We start from the raw sequence: 20,465 nt of genomic DNA on the forward strand, positions 1-20,465 counted from the left end.
ATGGGTGTTTTCACTTACAATGACGAGGAAATCTCATCCGTGGCTCCAGAGAAACTCTATAAAGCTTTGACAAAAGATGCTGACAGTATCACTCCAAGGGTGCTTGAAGCCATCCAGAGTGTTGAAATCGTTGAAGGAAATGGAGGGCCCGGAACCATCAAGAAGATAACCGTTCTTGAAGGTTAGTCTATGCTACACACATACATATTTTCATTAATATTAAATATTTATCACAATTTTCTTACTTATATCTGATTAATATGACCTCTCCTCTCTCTCTCACCTAATAATAAACTTAAAATCAAACAAAATATTATTGTTTTAATCAAAATTATAATATCACCTAAATAGAGACACTTTATTTTAGAGAAACTCTACTTTTGGTTAAAATAACAAAAAAAATAAAAATTGCATCTGAATTCTATTTTATTTTAAAATCAATGGTTCGTCGTTGGGGTTTTAAATCGATTAGAAACAAAATTATAGAAAAAAAAAAGTTTCAAAATCCGTTTCGAAATCAATGCGTGTTTTAAAACTAAACTCTGTAAAAGTAATTAGTTAAAATTGGATAATTAAACCATTTGTTAATGAGTAAATCGGTTTAGTTTTAACATTATTTTGATTTTTATAATATGATTTGGTTTAGATTATGATCACATTTGGTTAAATTAGTTTTTTGTTTTTGACATATTTCTACTTGTCTGTGTATATGTATTTCAGTGAATCCAATATACGTGGCGTATTTATAATTAATCAGCTACGATAAATTAACTATTTAAGTGGTGACGTGAAGTCTCAGGCCAATTGACTCAAGCTAACACTTAAAAGAATTTTTATTTATTTAATTATTACAATAAATATTATGAAAGTTATACTAATAATGTAGCATATTATATCAAGAAATAAATTTGTTAATAAAAAATATTAATATATACTGTCAATACATTAAATATTAGTATAATACACTATTTGTCATAATAAACTTTTAAGCTCTATAATGATAATTAGCAAATAATATTTGTTTAAGTACAAGAATAATTTAACCTAACAATTAGTTGATAAATGTCAACACCGTTTAAGACACTAATTATTAAAAAGTTAAAAATAAAATAAAAATTATTAATATACCATTTACATGATATAGAATACATTTTAATATAATTTTTAATATTTTATTTATTTATTTTAACTCCTTAGTGAATATGATGTGTGAAGGTATATATATGTGAAATTTATGATGGTTGCAGGCGGGAAAACTAGCTACGTGCTGGAAAAGGTTGACGCAGTTGATGAGGCTAACTTGGGATACGACTACAGCTTTGTGGGAGGAACAGCGTTGGATGAAAGTTTGGAGAAAGTAACATTCGTGACAAAGGTGGTGGCTGGCCCAAATGGTGGCTCCATTGGGAAGGTCACTGTCAATTACCACACCAAAGGCGATGCACCACTTTCAGAAGCAGTGCGTGAGGAAACTATGGCCAAGGGAACTGGGCTTTTCAAGGCCATTGAGGGTTATATTCTTGCAAATCCTGATTACTAGATCCCTCTCACTATATTAAGCACTTTCTTTTTCTTATTATACAAGTAATTAAGTAAATAATATTGTGCTTAATTATGTGCTCATTTATATTTGTATCACCAACGAGCCCTCCTTCAAGTGGCTCCAAGTGTCGGTTTGGTATAATATAATGTTTGCTAATGTGAGTGAATTTGGTTGGATATGTTGGTATTCACGTCTTTGGATTGCACCATTTGTATTCCTCAATAAATGCAAAGGATTTGGTTGCACTTTCTCTCTGTCATTTTTTTTCCAAAAAGTCAATCATATTATGTCCTCAAACAATTCAACTAACCAAGCTCTCCCCAACTGTGCAAAAGGGCTATTCAATTTAGTAACCTGCTCGTATATTACTTTCCATCTTAAATAATTAAATTAGTTTTTCTATAAGAAAATCATGTTCTTCTAAAAATCAATATAATAACCTATTTTTAGTTACAAAAAATAAAATAAAATGGCTTCACTATTATGGTTAGGCATATACATGGACCCTTGATTTTATGATTTATCGGATAAGATTGATCACATGACAGAACTTCATCAAATATAACATAACATTGACAATACAATAACATAACAGAACAGGGTAGAAATCCTCAAATTAAAAGAACCAAAAGAGGACAAATGAATCAGTGTGCACGCGGCAGAACAGAAGCAGAATCCCGAACCAGATAATACAACAAAACAGAACGTCAGAATCAGAATCTCAAACCAGAAAACCGAGCAAAACAGAAGCAAAATTCCAAACCTGAAAATAGAACAAACAGAATGTCAGAAGCAGAATTTAAGATTATATGACATTTGCATTCATGATACTTTTATTAATAATTTAATTTTTATGAGAATATATATCAATATAAATTAATTTAATGTTAAATTATTAATAAATGACAATTTTTTTCGTAACAGTAGGAGACAGTCTTAATTCTGATTATGATGAGAACCATATCAGCTCATAAAATAGCTTATCCTGTTGTTTGCACAATACCTACACCATGGGTATATATGTTCATTGCTTAAATACTTTCTCAATGTGCATCGTAGATATAATGACAATATGAAAAATGAATGAAGTATACTGATATGGATCAAACACCATCCAGATGTCTTGGTTTCACATGGGATGGGAGTAGCCATGGTTTAAGGCGTAAACTGCTATTATTTTTCCACTAAAAAATGTTTAATTCACCTTACTAGTACACGTAACATTTCCCTCTAAAAAACAAAAGGATAATCTGAATCGATGATTACTATAAATTAATCAATAGTAATCAAACTGCAATAAACAAATACACCAATATTCTCTATGAATTTTTATTTTTTCATAAATAAGGCATTAAACAAACACATCATCCAGACGGATCAGTCTCATTCTAAAGTCGCCTCTTTTTATTTGACTATTTCATTAATTAATTTATTATTTTGGAAGATTATCTCAAAAGTTTCAGATTATTTATCAACAAAGTCATCGACAGAGACAGCTGATAAATAATTGTGTCACTTAAACTACATATTAATAAAAATTCAATTTTGAGTATATGTATAAAAAATAACTTTATTAAGAGAAGTTAAATTATCGTGATAAACTTTACACTTAAAAATAATCTTTGACTGTCAATTATTAAAAGCTACGTACCCTTACCTTATGATTGGTCAGAAGAAAAAAAATACAAAAGAAGAATATGAATAACGATGCAACTTTTTTTAAGGAAAAATAAAAGAAAAAGAAGGAAATTAAAATTGGTTTCTAAAAACAATTTAAAATTTTCCTTCCTTTTATTTTTTTAAATTTCAATTCCATTTTTTTTTCTTTTCCTCCACTTTCCTTCCACTCTAATAAAAGAAATATAGTAGTATTCAAAGCAAAAAAGAAAAAGTTCAAACTAATTGAACCTTAATTAATTTTGCGTATTAGAGGAACTTCCCAGTATCCTGCAGCGCCTATATAAAATGCTTTATCCACAATCCATAAACTCAAAACTCCCTCGGAGCAAAGCAATATTCGAGCCATCATATATCTTCTTCATCTCATCACTTCTTGCATTGATTCTTTCTGTCTCTTGTGTGTCAAAAAATCATGGGTGTTGTCACTACTGAAATTGAGATAACTTGTGCCGTGGCTCCTGCAATACTATACAAAGCGATGGTCCTTGATGCTACCAAAATTTTTCCAAAAGCTTTACCAAACTTCATTAAGAGTGTTGACATCATTGAAGGAGACGGAGGTCCGGGATCCATTAAGCAGTTTACTCTTCCCGAAGGTATATTAAGTTTAACTTTGAGATAATATTTAGGTTAATCAGTATCTTAAGGAAATTTGTTAAAGTATCAAAAATAAATTTTTTTTATTGAAAACTATCATAATGTTTTCTTCTCATGATTTTTATATGAAGATCTTTATATCTTTGACATCAAATTCTCAAGTTAAACAATGATACGTATATTTTTCCAAAATTTTATGACTTATTCTTAATAAAGGTTTTTTAATTTTAAAAAATATTTGCGTTTCATTATTTAATTTGAGAATTCATTTGTAAGAATATACAAAATTTTATTTAAATTTTATTTGTTTTTAAGTTTATATAAAGAACAATTAGTCAATGTATCTCTCTAGGTTCTCCGTGTTATTCACGGTGCATGTTTTTGAGCTTGAATCAATAGAATGTAATAATTCATGTAATCTACTGTTTATATATATGATTAATTAGGATACGTAAAGCTCGAGGTAAATGTGGTGGATTCAATAAACTACGTGTACCAGTGCACAATAATTGAAGCTGTAAGTCCCACGTCGGTGGGAGTAAAGGGGATAGGACCCCTCCTTTGCTTATAAAAGGGTAAGGGGTCTTACTAATCATTCTATCCCAAAATCCTCTCTTTCCCTCTCATTTTGTATTACACTGAACTTGTACTTGGTAGTAATAGTCTCTTATTTTGAGGAGTAAATTTTAGAGTGAGGAGTAGTGTAATTTTTTCTTCTGTAATAATTTTATATTGTCTTTATTGGCTCTTATTTTTCATCTATTATTTTAGTTGTGTGTTATTATACTGATACTCTGGTCCTAACAGTGGTATCAGAGCCACTAAGTTATTTATATTATTCCGCTGTAGTGTACATTGGTATAGTGCTAGAGAAAATTCTTAGTATGCTCTGTGGTTGCAGTATTATCTGATCTGCCACATCAGAAAAGAATTATTCTTGTTACTGGATATACAATTTTGGTAGTGTAAAAGTGCAAATATAGTGTGTACTTATTCACAGTCTACCATTATTATTGTTCCAGTAGGTAGTACTATTCACAGTGAAAATTACATAAGTCGGTATAATTAAGAGAGAAATTATGGCAGCAAAATATGAGATAGAGAAATTTCATAGGAGTAATTTCTCCTTGTGGAAATTAAAGATAAGAGCAATTTTGAGGAAAGACAATTGTCTTGATGCAATTGAAGGCAGACCTGCAGATATTTCAGAAGAAAAATAGAGAGAAATGGATAACAATGCTGTTGCCAATTTGCACTTAGCGTTGGCTGATTCAGTGTTATCCAGTGTTGCAGAGAAGAAGACTGCAAAGGAGATTTGGGACACACTGATCAAGTTGTACGAGGTCAAGTCACTTCACACCAGAATATTCTTGAAGAGGAAACTCTACACTCTTCGAATGAGTGAGTCCACATCAGTAACGGACCACATCAACAATTTGAATACGCTGTTTGCTCAGCTTACAGCCGCAGATTTCAACATAGTAGAAAATGAACGTGCGGAGCTTCTACTCCAGAGTTTACCAGATTCATATGATCAACTTATCATCAATATAACAAACAACAACATTATCGGTCGTCTATCCTTTGATGATGTTGTTGGAGCAGTTCTTGAAGAAGAATCCAGGAGAAAGAATAAGGAAGATAGACTGAAAAATTCTAAACAGGCAGAAGCATTAACGATGATGAGAGGAAGATCAATGGAACGTGGTTCCAGTGGGAGCCAGAATCATGGTAGATCAAAATCTCAGAGAAGGAAGAACCTCAAATGCTACAACTGTGGCAAGAGAGGGCACATGAAGAAAGATTGTTGGAACAAGAAAAGTGGAGGAGGGAAGAATATTGAAGCATCAACCTCTCAAGGTTGTGTTGCAAGTACTTCAGATGATGGTGAAATCTTATATAGTGAAGCAGTAAAATCTAGAGGTGGAAGACAACTTCATGAATGTTGGATATTGGATTCAGGTGCAACCTGGCACATGACTCCATGTCGAGACTGGTTTTACAATTATGAACCTATCTTAGGAGGATCCGTGTTCATGGGAAATGATCATGCCCTAGAAATTGCTGGAATTGGTACTGTCAAATTAAAAATGCATGATAGTACTATTCGTACAATTCAAGGAGTACGACATGTGAAAGGCTTAAAAAAGAATCTATTGTCCATTGGGCAATTGGATGACCTCAATTGCAAGATCCATATTGAAGGTGGAATCTTGAAAGTGGTTAAAGGCAACTTGGTGGTGATGAAAGCAGAAAAGATCACAACCAATTTATACATGCTTTTGGGAGATACGTTGAAAGAAGCAGATGCATCAGTTGCAATTAGTCAAGAAGAAGAAACAATGATGTGGCATCGTAGACTTGGTCATATGTCAGAACGAGACCTGAAAATTCTAGCAGAACGTAATCTCTTGCCCGGGCTCAAAATGGTAACCTTACCATTTTGTGAGCACTGTGTGACAAGTAAGCAGCATAGATTGAAGTTTGGCAACGTGACTACAAGAAGCAGACACATACTGGGCTTGATTCATTCTGATGTATGGGAATTACCGGAAGTATCTATTGGAGGAGCAAAATATTTTGTATCATTCATTGATGATCACTCAAGGAGATTATGGGTGTACCCAATCAAAAAGAAGTCAGATGTGTTTCCAGTGTTCAAGGAATTCAAAGCACTAGTAGAACTTGAAACTGGAAAAAGAATTAAGTGCTTAAGGACAGACAATGGAAGAGAATATGTAGATGGTGATTTTCTGGCATTTTGCAAGCAAGAGGGTATTTCAAGGCAATTCATAGTGCCTTATACACCTCAGCAGAATGGTGTAGCAGAGCGGATGAACAAAACTCTTCTAAAAAGAACAAGAGCTATGCTAAGAACAGCAGGAGTGGCTAAATCTTTCTGGGCAGAAGCAGTGAAAACTGCCTGTTATGTAATAAACCGATCACCATCAACAACAATTGGTTTGAAGACACAAATGGAGATATGGAATGGAAAGCCACCTAATTATTCTTCATTACATGTGTTTGGATGTCCTGTGTACGTGATGTACAATTCCCAAAAAAGAACAAAACTGGATCTAAAATCCAGGAAATGTATATTCTTGGGTTATGCTGACAATGTTAAGGGGTATCGCTTGTAGGATCCCACTGCCTGTAAGGTTGTTGTTAGCAGAGATGTAGTCTTTGCAGAAAATGAACTGCAAAAGGAGCAGAAAGATGACAGTACTACCAACGACACTACTTCAGTAGTGATAGAAAGGAAAGCTAAAGAAGATGACAACTCTGAAGCAGAACAAGAGCACGGAGAAAAAGAATCAAATGATGCCAATGATGGAGAAACTCAACAAACAAGACGTGAGATAAGGAGACCATCTTGGCACTTAGACTATGTGATGGCAAGCCACGATGCATATTGTCTTCTAACAGATGAAGGAGAACCATCAACCTTTCATGAGGCTTTGAGGAGTTCAGATGTTTCATTATGGATGACAGCAATGCAGGAAGAAATTGAGGCCTTACATAAAAACAAGACATGGAAACTTGTTGAACTTCCAAAAGATCGAAAAGCCATTGGTTGTAAATGGGTCTATAAAATCAAACGAGATGGTAATGATCAAGTGGAGCGGTATCGTGCAAGATTAGTGGTTAAAGGATATGCTCAGAAAGAAGGCATTGATTTCAACGAGATATTCTCTCCAGTTGTTCGATTAACCACAATCAGAATTGTTCTGGCAATGTGTGTTGCATTTGATTTACATCTTGAGCAACTTGATGTAAAGACTGCTTTTCTACATGGAGAACTTGAAGAGGAAATATATATGCTCCAACCAGAAGGTTTTGAAGAACAAGGAAAGGAAGACTTGGTTTGCAGGTTGACCAAATCTCTGTATAGTTTAAAACAGGCGCCAAGGTGTTGGTACAAGAGATTTGATTCCTTCATTATTAGCCTCAGATACAACAGACTGAGTTCAGACCATTGTACGTATTATAAGAGGTTTGATGATAATGATTTCATCATTTTGTTGTTGTATGTGGATGACATGCTGGTGGTAGGCCCCAGCAAAGATCGAATTCAAGAATTAAAGGCACAATTAGCTAGGGAGTTTGATATGAAGGACTTAGGACCAGCAAACAAGATTTTAGGGATGCAAATACACCGAGACAGAAAAGATAGGGAGATTTGGCTCTCTCAAAAGAATTATCTTCGTAAAGTCTTGCGGCGCTTCAATATGCAAGACTGTAAGCCAATCTCTACCCCACTTCCTGTCAGTTATAAATTATCCTCAAATATGTGTCCTAGCAATGAAGCGGAGAGGATGGAAATGTCTCGAGTGCCGTATGCATCAGCGGTGGGAAGCCTTATGTATGCCATGATTTGTACTAGACCAGACATTGCACAAGCAGTGGGAGCAGTCAGTAGGTACATGGCAGATCCTGGTAGAGAGCATTGGAATGTTGTAAAGAGGATCCTTAGATACATAAAAGGAACCTCTAATGTTGCATTATGTTTTGAAGGATCAGAATTTATTGTGAAAGGCTATGTTGATTCAGATTTTGCAGGAGATCTGGATAAAAGGAAATCTACTACTGATTATGTGTTTACACTTGCTGGAGGGGCAGTAAGCTGGTTATCTAAGTTGTAGACTGTTGTGGCTTTGTCTACTACAGAAGCTGAATACATGGCAGCTACTGAGGCATGCAAGGAAGCAATCTGGATTCAAAGGCTATTGGAGGAACTTGGGCACAAACAGCAGACTACAACTGTGTACTGTGACAGTCAAAGTGCTTTGCATATTGCAAAGAATCCAGCTTTTCATTCCAGAACAAAGCACATAGGTATACAATACCACTTTGTTCGTGAAGTAGTAGAGGAAGGTAGAGTGGATATGCAAAAGATTCACACCAAAGACAACATAGCAGACATAATGACAAAGCCAGTGAACAATGACAAGTTTACATGGTGTCGATCCTTGTATGGCCTATTAGGAATATAAGCAACATATAATTGTAATATATTAGGAATGTGTGAAGATATAATTAACTTAATCATAATCTTCAAGTGGGAGAATTGTAAGTCCCACATCGGTGGGAGTAAAGGGGATAGAACCCCTCCTTTGCTTATAAAAGGGCAAGGGGTCTTACTAATCATTCCATCCCAAAATCCTCTCTTTCCCTCTCATTTTGTATTACACCGAGCTTGTACTTGGTAGTAATAGTCTCCTATTTTGAGGAGTAAATTTTAGAGTGAGGAGTAGTGTAATTTTTTCTTCTGTGATAATTTTATATTGTCTTTATTGACTCTTATTTTTCATCTCTTATTTTAGTTGTGTGTTATTATACTGATACTCTGGTCCTAATAGAAGCGAGTATTTTGTCAGACCCATTGGAGAAGATATCGAATGAGTACAAATTTGTGGGAAGCCTTGATGGAGGGTGCATCGTCAAGTCCACAGGCAAATACTATACCAAAGGTGATGAGCAACTGACAGAAGAATTTCTGAAGCCTAACAAGGAAAGGTTTACACTGTTCACCAAGGGTATTGAGGATTATCTTATGGCAAATCCTGATTACAACTGAAACAACAACTCAGTTTTCGGTGTTGATTGTGGTCTTTCTATGTTTTCTAAGCCATCATGTTGCTTCAACTACTTGATTTGAACGGGGAGTGTAAGATTATTTAGGAGTTATCTCTGTATTTGTGACATGGTGATGAGGGGCTAATGTTATGTATGAGCTTTTTCGTTGTCTCTAGTTTAGGACATTAGCTTGCGATTATGATATTTTTTGTGCCATTTGAAAAGGACGCGAGGTTTCTTTTATATTTAAAATGTATGTTCTAAGATTGTGTGCATATAAATACGTGTGTTATCAAACTTTAATTATTTAAATAATGAAACTCTTTTAATAAGAAAGTGAACGCCTTATTGAAGCGGAACGAACTAAGATGCAGTCTCTGGAGAAGTGCATCCTTGGTTGGTCAAACAGATTATGTATACGCTTGAATATATAACTTATTTAATAAACCATTTTTAGATGATAATTTATATTATAATTTAATATTAAAATTATTAAGATAAATTAAAAATAATTTATTTAATAAAAATTATTAAAATAGTTATCATACTAACCCTTGCACGAAATAGCTGTATAACCATCTAACTTGTCACCATATACGACGAATCCAATTACGAATGCATACATGGTGGAGATGGAATTGAAAATTTATTTCCAATAAAACTTTTGTACGTGTCCGTTTCACTTTGTCACCTCATTCCTTATTATTTATTTTTTCTGCTTTTCTTTTTTCTTTTCATAATCTTTTGGTGGGGAATTTTAATAAACAATTTGATTGATAAGATCCCGTAAATCCCATTAGTCTTGCAATGTCAAACTAAATTTTAATACTTCACCGTAAAATTGTTAATCCTATGCGTTTCAATAACGAATATATTAGCAAAATTGGCATATTTAATAATTTTTATAAATTTTCATTTTCATTAATCTATCCATTCCATTGGAAATTCTCATTAAAGAGATTAAATATACAAAAATTTCAGTAATCAATCGGAACCGCGTTAGTATCTCTAATTCTCTTTTTTTTTTTCTTTTTTTTTTTTATCGACATGTTTATACCTCAATTGAGACACTGAAAAGCTAGCAACTCTTAGGCAGCCCGCAGAGAAATATTGTCCTTCATAATCTGCGAGAAATGATGTTTCAGGAGGGCATGAGTAATAAGAACAAGATTATTCAAAACCAACAATATTAGATGACAATTTTTTTGACGAAGAGCAAGGGTGATTAACAGAAACAGCAATCCCTACATCACATGAAACAAACTAAAATTTATTTCCTTTGTTAGATTTTAAATAAATCAATTATTTGAGTTATCACTTATTCTCTGCTCACTTATTGGTTCCACATCAGTGCTTTATGGGATGCGGGTCACAAAATCTTAAACCTTGGTTCTTGCAGTGAACCGTAACTGAACAATCCACGACACACACTGTTATATTTGCTTCAGCTACTTTTTTCAATGTTGACTTCCATGTGTGTTACTGTTCAGTAACAACTTAATAATATATAAGGCTTAAATATATATAGGCCCGATTTGAGTGAGTTTATAGATAAGTCCTTATGAGAGAAGAAAAATAATACGAAAAGCGAAACATTTGTTCGCTAATATTAAATTGAGTGAAATGAATTAAGAAAAGAAAGAACTATAACCACAAAACTTATATAATTTACTCTCCAAAACACTACCTGAGATATATATTCCTTAACCCTGTCGCTGATGGGTCCATCTAAGGCTCTGTCAGCAAGCTCATAATATACAGTATTGCCTTCAGGACCATTAACTTTGTCTTTCTGTAAATACCTACAAAGAAGAAGACGAATCAATAATTACTTTATTGCTTTTCTGGTGAAATCAGAGGTGCCACAAAATGCAACAGATCTTGTAATTTAATCCACCACATTAAACAAATATCACCTTTGCTGAACAAGAAGTTCCAATGCTTGCTTAACATTTCCAAGGATTGGATGACTTGCTTCATTTTCACCCAAACCCATTCTCCTCATTTGGCTCCACAGATTATCTGCAATACCCTCACCAGGAGTTCCATTGTGTTAAAAAGACAGTATCAGAATAGCCCTTGAAATTTTCAGTGAAGTTTTAAGCTAATATAACAAGCAAACTGTAAAAAGCAGAACCTTATATTTATTAGATTTCTAAAGACCTTAAAGTAGTAGCATTGACTTCCATATGTTTATTTCAGGTGCATATGTATGAGTAGATATATAATTTTAGTATTATGACACTAAATTTGCAACCATACCTTCTGGAATTTTGCCACCAGCAAGATGTACAATACTAATTATGACAAAGGTGAATCCAGGCAGATGTGCAGTATTCACATCCACAACATATTTTTCATATACATCAGGAGGAAGTTGACTTATTAGAATATACGACTTGGATTTCTCAACACCTGGAAGAACAAACATCATAATAAAACTAGTAGAGGAAAATGTAGATGGCAACAACAAAAACACAGTTGGAAAACTCTAGAGAATGTAAACAGATTCGAACAAGCAAAAAGCAATTTTGTCTACTTTACTCATTTTCTCTGAACGTATTATCCACAGTGCTTTTAAAAAGAATGTTGCCTGAGGCATTCTCTAGTTTCTACTGATTAGAAGGTAAAAGTATTATGAGGACACAGTTCTTCAAGCAATACTTTACATATAGCCAAAGCAACCACCTAGAAAGGTGGATCAATAATCAATTATTGACCGATAGAGATATTAAGAGAGTAAGGTGATCATAAACGTAGAAAGGAATACATTGTCAATCAATTAATAGAATAGAAATAGATCATATTTGCTTATGATTCAAAAAGGCAGTAACTGGTTGTGAAATCAACAAAAAAATACAATGACAATCCAAATTCATAAAAACTACATGACTCATAATGCCCACGCGGCAGCCCATTAAAATATTCTTAATGGTAAAATACAGAATATGTAATTTAGCCCATATTACTGTTCCAACATTCCCTGCATACAATTATAACCTGTGCTCAAATTGTGTTAAAAAAATTCATGAAAAGGAAGTATAAACAAAAACATTCCTAAAACTCAGCATTCCCATATGAGGCATTTGATGAGATAAAAGCAAAATTAAAACAAGAAAGAAAATGCAAAAACGCTCACTTTGTTGAGAAAGTCGTGCGTGGGCTTTGGATGATGGAATGGACCTTTGAAGCTCCCTCATCTCATAGCCAAAAATGAAAGAAAGCTTGTCCTTAGCCTCATTGATGACAAAAGTAGGAAGGTTACGCTGATGATAGCTCTTTGTAACGAGTTGAGTGAGTTCCTCTCTCTTAATTGGGCACCCTGAATTTTGATGGGTTTTGAAAAGCATATACCGAATCACTTCTCCAACAAGCTTATCCTTTTCCTGAAAATAAATTATAAATAAATAAATAAAATGCCCTTGTTCCCAAAATGTTTGTATCTTTCTAAGAACGTGCAATGAAAAAAGGGGGAGGACCTCCTTTGAAATTCCAAATTGGGAGAAATCTTCAGCAGCATTTGCCATCCTGCAAGCATTGTTAGCAAAGTATTTTAAGTTACTGTCTTCAAATTGGAATCTTGTGTGTGAAAAAATCAGGGTTCATTGATAAGCATATGAACTCATACCGGGATCGAAATTCGAATACTTCGCTGCGACAGAGTTCGAAATGAAGAGTTGCAGAACTTCCACTGAGGCACTTTGCTTTTGTTCCTCCTGCGTGGTTAGCGCGCTTTGAGCTTTGCTTAGGGTTCAATTTCGACATCGTACTCAAGTGTTTTGTTTTTCTTTGAAAGTCAAAACGACACCGTTTTGGCTTATGAGGATAAGCCAATGGCCAATGACCATTGACCATTGACCATTGAATTTTTTTTTTAATTATTATGTTAAGAGCAATCTAAATGTTTTGATTGCATTGATTTTTTTTCCCTCAAAAGTTAACAATTTTGTATGTTAAGAAAAGATATTACTTCTATAAGTGGATTGACAGTATTAAAATAAAGATGTAATTATTAAAATTAACTATCACAATGTTACAATTATTTTCACAGCTTCGTGATTTTAGTGTCAAAGTCACTTGAGGAAGTAAATAAAACCCTAAATTTGAAGTGGATTGACAGAAGGCAATAAGGACTCTAGCATGTTCCAATCTTATATAATTTGAATGAAGAAAAAGACTAATAATACCTTGAGAAACTAACCCCAAATGATTGTTTCAAGATGTCAGAAATTAAATGGAGAAATCAAGAGCCTTTATTCATCATTAATTTAATTTAACATAAATTATGACTATAAAACATTTTAATTTACTTGTTTTATATGTTTTTGATCTATCTCCTAATTTTAAAAAAGACAAATTCTTTTTATTTGTTACCTTCAGCCTTTTTTGCTACTAAAGGGCCTTTTTATTTCTTAGAACCCAAACTAGAAAAAAAATGATATTAATGAAGTAATATTTAATTAAAGTAGTTGATTAGGCGAGTCCAGAATCTCATGAAGCAACCCAACTCAACACACCTTGCTTTAATGTTCTTTCTTTGGTAACAGAGAAGACACCTTGCAGGCCCAATTACGCGATCTGGAACGAAAACATGTCAAGGGAAGAAGACAAGTGCGAGCGCGTGGAGAGAGCGTTACGCGAGTGCCACCGGCGAGTTCCATCGGGTCCGAGTCGCGACACGGCGTGTCGTCACCTGAACCACGCGCTGGCCACGTGCCTTGTCTCTTTGGCATGTCCCCATGAATGGGAGGCCGTGCGCACCCTTTGCTCCACCGCCGGCACCGCTCTTAAACGCCAACAATGCCAACAGGCTCAGCTTTCTCTCTCCCTTTGCCTCTCTCTCTCTTCTCAACAACACAATATGTAATATTGATTCCCTTTGTTTATTCAATTCCATGTAATTTCCTATTAATTCCTTTGTTTTTTATATCCTCAGAGCTTTTGTAATTTTGCTTTTATCACCCGACGGTCAATTTATTATAGAAGGAAAAAATAAAATTATTATGATTTACATAATACTTATTCGAATTAAAACGGTTGTGAGAAATAATTTGTATAGTAACCATTTATTGGATTCGTTTTAGTTAGTTAAATTAGCTAAACGTGCTCCAATTCATAGAGAAAATAATGAAAGAAGAGGATAATAATTTACGTGTTGGTTAGGAGAATTAAATAATTTTTTCTTAACAATAAATTTCGAGTAAATTAATTTATCCCATCTAATTAATATTTTACATCTTTAAAAGTCCTTTATTAGCACTAAATTTTTATGTCATGATCGATGATAAACTGAGAGAGAATTATTTTGACGACCATAACTACTTATTTGGGCCATTAAATATGATAAGCATCAATCAACTACTATTTTTCAAACAATTAATTAAAATTTTAAAACAAACTGTTAACAGGGGAAGGGAATGAATGGGAACTCATAAATGGGTGCGAGATTTGTTGTCTTCAATAGGCTGTAGTCTATGGTGGGTGAAAACAGCAAGGATGATCATAACTTATGGCTGCAATTGTGTTGGGAAAACAGAGGGATATGAATCTTGTTTCTGTTAACTGCAATTTCTTATGGTATTAAGATACTAGCCATTTCCATGTCACTTTCATTTTTTAAGGAGTTTCTATTTGTTTTTTGGTTAAAGCCAATATCTATGTTACTAAAAACAATGGGTGCATGAATTGCAGCCAACAAATTTTCAACTGACTTAAAGGCTCCAATGGAAATTCAACCCCCTCATTTAAGTTTAGGTGTTATTCTCATACTTAAAATGGCGGTGAGTCGGTGGCCATATAAGGTAGCCCAATAAAAAACGACAAGAGTTTTTAATAATTATTAATTAGCATGCTATGTATGTTAACACCTTGTGGTTGGCATAGATCTAAAGTGATAGGATCACAGGTTGCATTGTTATGCTGATTGATTAGATGCTAGTTAAGTATTTAAGAAAATAAGTATTTTCATTGGAATTAATGTGGCATGCAAGGACGGTCCGTTAAAATAGTGGGACAGGAACCTTGGTAGCTTGGTAGTTTTGGTGATCTGGGAGTTGGAGAACCATTGTTAGATGCCACAACATTAATTGCCTATGTTCTTCTTGATCTATAAATACAAACGCCTGTGTCATCTCACACCACTGCATTTGATCTCTCTCACTACTTGACTACTTCTACTTCAAGTTTCTAGCTACTATACTTTGTAATTCTAAGCAGCATGGATTTCTTGACTTTCAACCAGGAGTACACTAGCACTATCCAGGCAGAGAGAGTGTTCAAGGCTTTGATTCTTGATGCTCCTAACCTCATTCCCAAGCTGATGCCTCAGGCTATTAAGAAAGTTCAACTTGTTGAAGGCAATGGAGGCCCCGGAAGCATTCAGGAGATAACCATTGCTGAAGGTCTGTTGCATTAATTTATCTTAGTTTTCCTTTGTTATTTGTTGCAGTTATTGTTATTATTTGTGACTAGGGGTGTGTTTGAAAAAACAATTTAATTAAGCGTTTATTCAATTAGCTATTTTTAAATGAGGGCTTATCATATAAATTTACCATATATATATATTTTTTAATATGCTAAAAAGAGTTGATTTTGATAAGTTTAAAAAGCTTACTAAAATAAGAGGAAAAGAGTATATAAGAACTATAAGTTATTTTCATAAGCACTTTTAAAACGCACCCTAAATATTGATTGATATCCAAGTGGAATGGGGAAATGGCATATGGGAGCTCAACACCCCCCTTGATCTTTAAGACCATGCAATTTACCGAGCTAAGGCTCACTGGAAACTAGTTTCCACTTTTGTTTCTTAAAGAATTGGGTTTCTAAATATAATCTAATCATATGTCTCAAACTGAAATGACTAACAAAGAGATCATCGGTAATGCCTACAATGCAGGTGATCAAATCAAGCACTTAAAGCATAGAATTGATGGAATAGACCAGGAAAAGTTGACATATAGCTATGCAGTGATTGAGGGGGATGCTCTACTGGAAAAAGTTGATTCAATTTCACATGAGATAAAGGTCGAGCCCACTGAAAAGGGAGGTTGTAAGGTCACTACTGTAAGCAAGTATCATCCTAAACCAGGTGTTGAGATCAAAGAAGATGATTTCAAGGCTGCAAAGGAGCAAGGATTGGCTCTTCTCAAGGTAGTAGACGCCCATCTCATCGCAAACCCACAAGCCTATGCTTGAAGTGAGTTTTATAGGGAACCTTTGCATTACATTATATTATGATGTACTCTAAATTCAGCCTGTAGTCTACTTTGAAGCCATATATGATATGGCTAATAATAAAATTTATATGTACGAGTTATTTTGATGGGGTTTTGTTAGTTAAGTTATTTTGACTCGTTATTTAACCGGGCTTGATAGTTAAATTACACTATCCACATCATATTTACACGTTATAGTGTAACTGTGTAAGTCATAAGAGAACCTTAATTGTGTATGTTAATTGGTCCTTCAAGATGAATTAACCGTCATAAGAGAACCTTAATCATCACCCATTCGTAGGTAGTTAACATTGGACCATTACCTTTGTCTTAAAATACTATTTCGGATCTTAAAAGCAGCTGATCTGAGCAGAGTGATTGTCCATTTTGAACTTCATAAGCAATGTCTACTACATAAGTAAATAACTAAAACCACTTTTGATTTCTTCAAGGCAAGAACTAAACAAACTGCCAAGGATCTTTCATGAATATTTAATTATATTATTGATTTATATTGTGACGTATGGCAAAATATTATTGATTACTAAATATAATAATACGAAACAATTTTATCCTCAAAGAAGAATATAAGGATATACTTTGGTACTTTCACAGAAAAAACCCAAATACTTTCCTAGAAATTTTCGAAAAAAAAATTTACTTGTTAGCCATTTGTACAAATGCGGAGGAACCAAATCCTATAATACACTAAAATAAATTAATTTTAATAGTTATATAGACCAATTAAGGGTATCGGAAAATTTCATTTCTTCTCCCTGTTATCATGGAATCTATTTATTGGGTCATAAATTTAACTTTATTTAATTGAGCCCCTATCATATGACAATTGACAAAGATGCAAAACTCACATCGAAATAATGGAACACTCTAGGCCATAAAGCACCATCATTTAGTCAGGTTTTGAATTGGCAGCTAGAAATTTGTTTTGCCCCAAGAAACAGCTTCATCCATTTGTTGGCCAATCTTACAAAATTTCTTTTATTTGATAAATCAAATCTTGAAAACATCGTCCTTGGGACAAAGAAATGCAAACAAAGGGGATATGAACTTGGACATTATAAATACCAGTCTCAACATCTGATTCTTGCCAATTTCACCAAGCACTTCTAGTTCCTTAGCAGTGGTGTCCTAATATCACTTTCTAGCATGGGTGTTTACACTGACACAGATGAGTATCCATCTACAATCTCTCCAGCAAGGTTGTTCAAAGCCTTGGTTGTTGATGCTCACAACCTCATTCCAAAACTTCTGCCACATGCTGTGAAGAGCATTGAACTAATACAGGGTGATGGTGGTGCTGGAAGCATCATGCAGATTAATTTTATTGAAGGCATGTAACTTTGTATCACCGACTTCAGCAGAAATTATAGTTAGTAGCATCACATCTGTTGGCAAAATAGTGAGTTTATAAGCTTTACATGACTCTTCCAAATGTCTCCAAGAAGTTAAAACTACATCTCCTGTAAACTCTTTTTAGCTTATTTTAATAAACATTCTAGTATACCTTATTAAACTAAACTCTTTTTTTAAAATTATTTCAGTAAATTTCATGATCAAATTTATGTTATAAGCCTTCATGGGCTATGAACTTAGTGAATAAGCACTTAATTAAGTTGTTATCCAGAACCACCCCGAAGATGACTTTCTTTTCCATGCAGGTAGCCATATGAAAAGTGTTAAGAACCGGGTTGATGAGATAAACAAGGACACATTTACTTACAATTACACATTGATTGAAGGTGAAGCATTGAAGGACAAGTTTGCATCCATTGCTCACGAGACTAAGTTTGAGGCAACACCTGATGGTGGTAGCATGAATAAGATAACAAACAAGTATTATCTTAAAGGTGATATAGAGATCAACGAAGAGGACATTAAGGCTGGCAAGGAAAAAGTCTTAGGCATTTACAAAGTTGTGGAAACTTATCTCCTGCAGAACCCTGATGTGTATGCTTGAATCATTATATAGTCACTAGTAAGTTAATACCACTACCGGTTTCACAAGTCTGTTTAATGGCTAGCTTTTGTATAATAAGGGTCTGAAATGTTTGAAATTTGGGTTCAAATATTGTTGCACTTCTTATGTTTAACAGTGGCATGGAATCCAAAATGAATTTTTTTTTGTGCCATGAATGCTTCCTACTTCCATCTTAATGTTCTATTTGTTGGTGTAGCAAATAAAAAATTTATCTTATTTTTTAGGGTCATTTTATAGCTAATTTCACTAGTGTTGCACTGTGATTACAAAAGTTTGGATGAAATGAGGGAAAGCATTTGGTATTACTACCATCCACCGAACTTTGGGATAGTATTATTATAGAATTGTTGGATATAACATTTTAATAGCTAGAAGTTGATATTTTATAAAGATTTAAATATGTTTTTATTCTCTGTGATATTACTATCTAATGTTTTTAGATTTTCAATTAAAAAAAATTGGCAGCCGAAATGAACTGAGATGGTAAGTTTTCCTAACAACCTCATTGATTTTTCGGGACCACTGAAATGATTCATACTACTAATATAATGTTACTACTTTGTAATTGTGCATGGTGATGCATTAAAATCCATCTCTTTCTGAGCCTATTCCATGATGTGTTCAACTTTAAAATGGACAGTCTTTTAGCTTTTTAATTCCTTTATCATCGTAAAAAAAATGAAAAAAGAAAGAACACATTTAAGATGGGTAGGTTAATATATGTCCATCGACCGTCAAGGTCTTAAATAATAAATTTATTCTTTTATAACGAAGTGAAAATACATATTTTTTTTAAGTACAAATTTTCGTCAAATATTTAATTTTTCATTGAAAGTTACTTACTTATTTAGTTTTTTTATTTCTCATCAGATGCAAATAAAATCTTCTGAAACAACTCTTGAATTAATTGACTTATTTAATTCCTTATATATTTTTTGTTTATTTGCTTATTTTTATTTATCGGTTTAATTAAATATAAATTATATAGATATAATATACGGATATTAATTATATGAAGTGTCAAATAGTTTAAAGCAGATTGTCTCTATATATTAAAGTTAGAACAATGCACTTAAAACTTACGTATATGACATATATCATTCGTGATTCTCTTTTCTAACTTTGAATTTATTTTTAATATAAAATATGGAACTTTTCTTTATATTTTAAAATTTATTAAAATTAATTATGCAATTTTTTTATAAAATTATATGATTAAAATTTGATTTATAATTATTTATTTTCCTAAATTTCATAATATTCATACAAATACTTGCTCATAATATATCAATTGCCCTATCCACGTGTAAGAAATGCACAGTTTAGCCATGTCTGCTGAAAAATTCAAAATACTAAGTTGAACAAAGCTACAGTAGCGAAAAAGTTCAATGTTTATGACAGGAGAACCATTTTTTTGGAAAATACTTTAAGTGACCTTTTTTTATCATCATGTTGGACTTTATAGTCCAATCAAAACAAAGATTTTTGGGATATTTTTCAAGGGAGCCTGACGAGTTATTTTGTACAATTGTTTTATCAAACATCATATATCAGTCATTTCAACATTTTGTTTCAAATCATATGGTAAAATGGTTTAGGGTTTAGTTATTTTGTTTCCCTTTTCATTGAAAGAAAGATTTATCTAAACCAAAGTGGATAAAGTAGAATGGCTACCTTGTTTGTTTGTGCCTTTCCTTTTTTCTAACCAGACAAACATTCCTCATGAAAATAAAGTGCCAAAAGCTATTCTTTATTCGTTTTAATTAAATGCCAAACATCATGTGCCACAATCATTACACTTTGGCTTTTATGCGAACTTATGGTTAACCAAGTGCACAGTTGTGTACTTTTG

The 20,465-nt window shown here is 33.3% G+C and overlaps 6 protein-coding genes across 7 annotated transcripts; 5 read left to right on the forward strand and 1 right to left on the reverse strand.

Moving 5' to 3' along the window:
- LOC113853289 (ABA-responsive protein ABR17-like) lies at positions 1-1,637 on the forward strand. Its single transcript, XM_027483848.1, has 2 exons — positions 1-181; positions 1,248-1,637. Exons 1-2 carry the CDS (start codon positions 1-3, stop codon positions 1,538-1,540), a joined length of 474 nt encoding a protein of 157 aa, XP_027339649.1. The 3' UTR covers positions 1,541-1,637.
- A 1,998-nt stretch (positions 1,638-3,635) lies between these two features.
- LOC113852251 (nodulin-13-like) lies at positions 3,636-9,398 on the forward strand. The gene is made up of 3 exons (XM_027482489.1): positions 3,636-3,819; positions 4,267-4,341; positions 9,184-9,398. Exons 1-3 carry the CDS (start codon positions 3,636-3,638, stop codon positions 9,396-9,398), a joined length of 474 nt encoding a protein of 157 aa, XP_027338290.1.
- Positions 9,399-10,382: 984 nt separating this feature from the next.
- Positions 10,383-13,149, reverse strand: LOC113853287. Of its 2 annotated transcripts, none has more exons than XM_027483845.1 (7): positions 13,026-13,149; positions 12,877-12,925; positions 12,537-12,783; positions 11,660-11,812; positions 11,314-11,419; positions 11,085-11,199; positions 10,383-10,521 (listed from the first exon to the last, which is right to left on the reverse strand). In XM_027483845.1, exons 2-7 carry the CDS (start codon positions 12,922-12,924, stop codon positions 10,486-10,488), a joined length of 705 nt encoding a protein of 234 aa, XP_027339646.1. In that variant the 5' UTR covers position 12,925; positions 13,026-13,149; the 3' UTR covers positions 10,383-10,485. The 2 variants fall into 2 exon arrangements, with proteins under 2 accessions (XP_027339646.1, XP_027339647.1); XM_027483846.1 differs by having other exon boundaries at positions 13,046-13,140.
- LOC113852252 lies at positions 12,775-14,264 on the forward strand. The gene has a single exon (XM_027482490.1). It carries the CDS (start codon positions 13,989-13,991, stop codon positions 14,262-14,264), a length of 276 nt encoding a protein of 91 aa, XP_027338291.1. The 5' UTR covers positions 12,775-13,988.
- A 1,272-nt stretch (positions 14,265-15,536) lies between these two features.
- On the forward strand, positions 15,537-16,719 carry LOC113853288 (major allergen Pru ar 1-like). The gene is made up of 2 exons (XM_027483847.1): positions 15,537-15,798; positions 16,296-16,719. The coding sequence occupies exons 1-2, from the start codon at positions 15,615-15,617 to the stop codon at positions 16,592-16,594; spliced, it is 483 nt and encodes a 160-aa protein (XP_027339648.1). The 5' UTR covers positions 15,537-15,614; the 3' UTR covers positions 16,595-16,719.
- A 1,062-nt stretch (positions 16,720-17,781) lies between these two features.
- LOC113852253 (major allergen Pru ar 1-like) lies at positions 17,782-18,592 on the forward strand. The gene is made up of 2 exons (XM_027482491.1): positions 17,782-17,965; positions 18,294-18,592. Exons 1-2 carry the CDS (start codon positions 17,782-17,784, stop codon positions 18,590-18,592), a joined length of 483 nt encoding a protein of 160 aa, XP_027338292.1.
- Positions 18,593-20,465: the final 1,873 nt, after the last annotated feature.

The sequence above is a fragment of the Abrus precatorius genome, unplaced genomic scaffold, assembly GCF_003935025.1.
Source record: "Abrus precatorius isolate BTA unplaced genomic scaffold, Abrus_2018 Scaffold10, whole genome shotgun sequence".
In the NCBI taxonomy this organism is placed as follows: Eukaryota; Viridiplantae; Streptophyta; class Magnoliopsida; order Fabales; family Fabaceae; genus Abrus; species Abrus precatorius.